This window comes from Eimeria mitis, genomic scaffold (assembly GCF_000499745.2).
Source record: "Eimeria mitis Houghton genomic scaffold, Emh_scaff3152, whole genome shotgun sequence".
Lineage (NCBI taxonomy): Eukaryota > Apicomplexa > Conoidasida > Eucoccidiorida > Eimeriidae > Eimeria > Eimeria mitis.
The window spans coordinates 6,278-6,685 of record NW_013571494.1 but is presented as its reverse complement, the minus strand read 5'-3'; the positions used below and the strand labels follow the sequence as shown (position 1 = coordinate 6,685).

General features: G+C 61.5%; 1 protein-coding gene across 1 annotated transcript in view; it reads right to left on the bottom strand.

Moving 5' to 3' along the window:
* The window catches only part of EMH_0062720 (uncharacterized protein), a gene marked incomplete at both ends in the record, with an annotated part of 3,830 nt that overhangs the window by 217 nt on the left and 3,205 nt on the right, over positions 1–408 (bottom strand). The window contains 2 exons of the mRNA XM_013498063.1: positions 3–17; positions 268–408. Of these exons, the coding sequence (XP_013353517.1) occupies positions 3–17; positions 268–408 (156 nt within the window). The remainder of the gene's footprint in view (positions 1–2; positions 18–267) is intronic.

Genomic DNA, 408 nt, shown 5'->3' with positions numbered 1-408 from the left:
GCGAGGCAGCAAGATAACTGCAGCACAAGCAGCAGCAGCAGCAGCAGCAGCAGCAGCAGCAGCAGCAGCATGGGGCTTACAGCACTACCGCCGCGCAGCAGCAGCAAAAAAGACTGCCGATCAACCAGCAGCAGCACCAGCAATGACAGCAGCAGAAGCAGCAGCAGCAGAAGCAGCAGCAGCAGCAGCAGTCGCAGCAGCTCCAGCACGCGGAGCAGCAGCAGCAGCAGCAGCAGCAGCAGCAGCACGCATGCAGCACCAGCTTACCTTTGGCAGCAACGGTGGAGGCAGCGAGCAGTCAAGGAAGAAGGCGACAGCAGCAAGTTGCTGCAGTGCTGCTGCTGCAAGCTCTGCAGCACTCTGCTGCTGCTGCTGCTGCTGTTGCTGCTGCTGCTGCTGCTGCTCGGT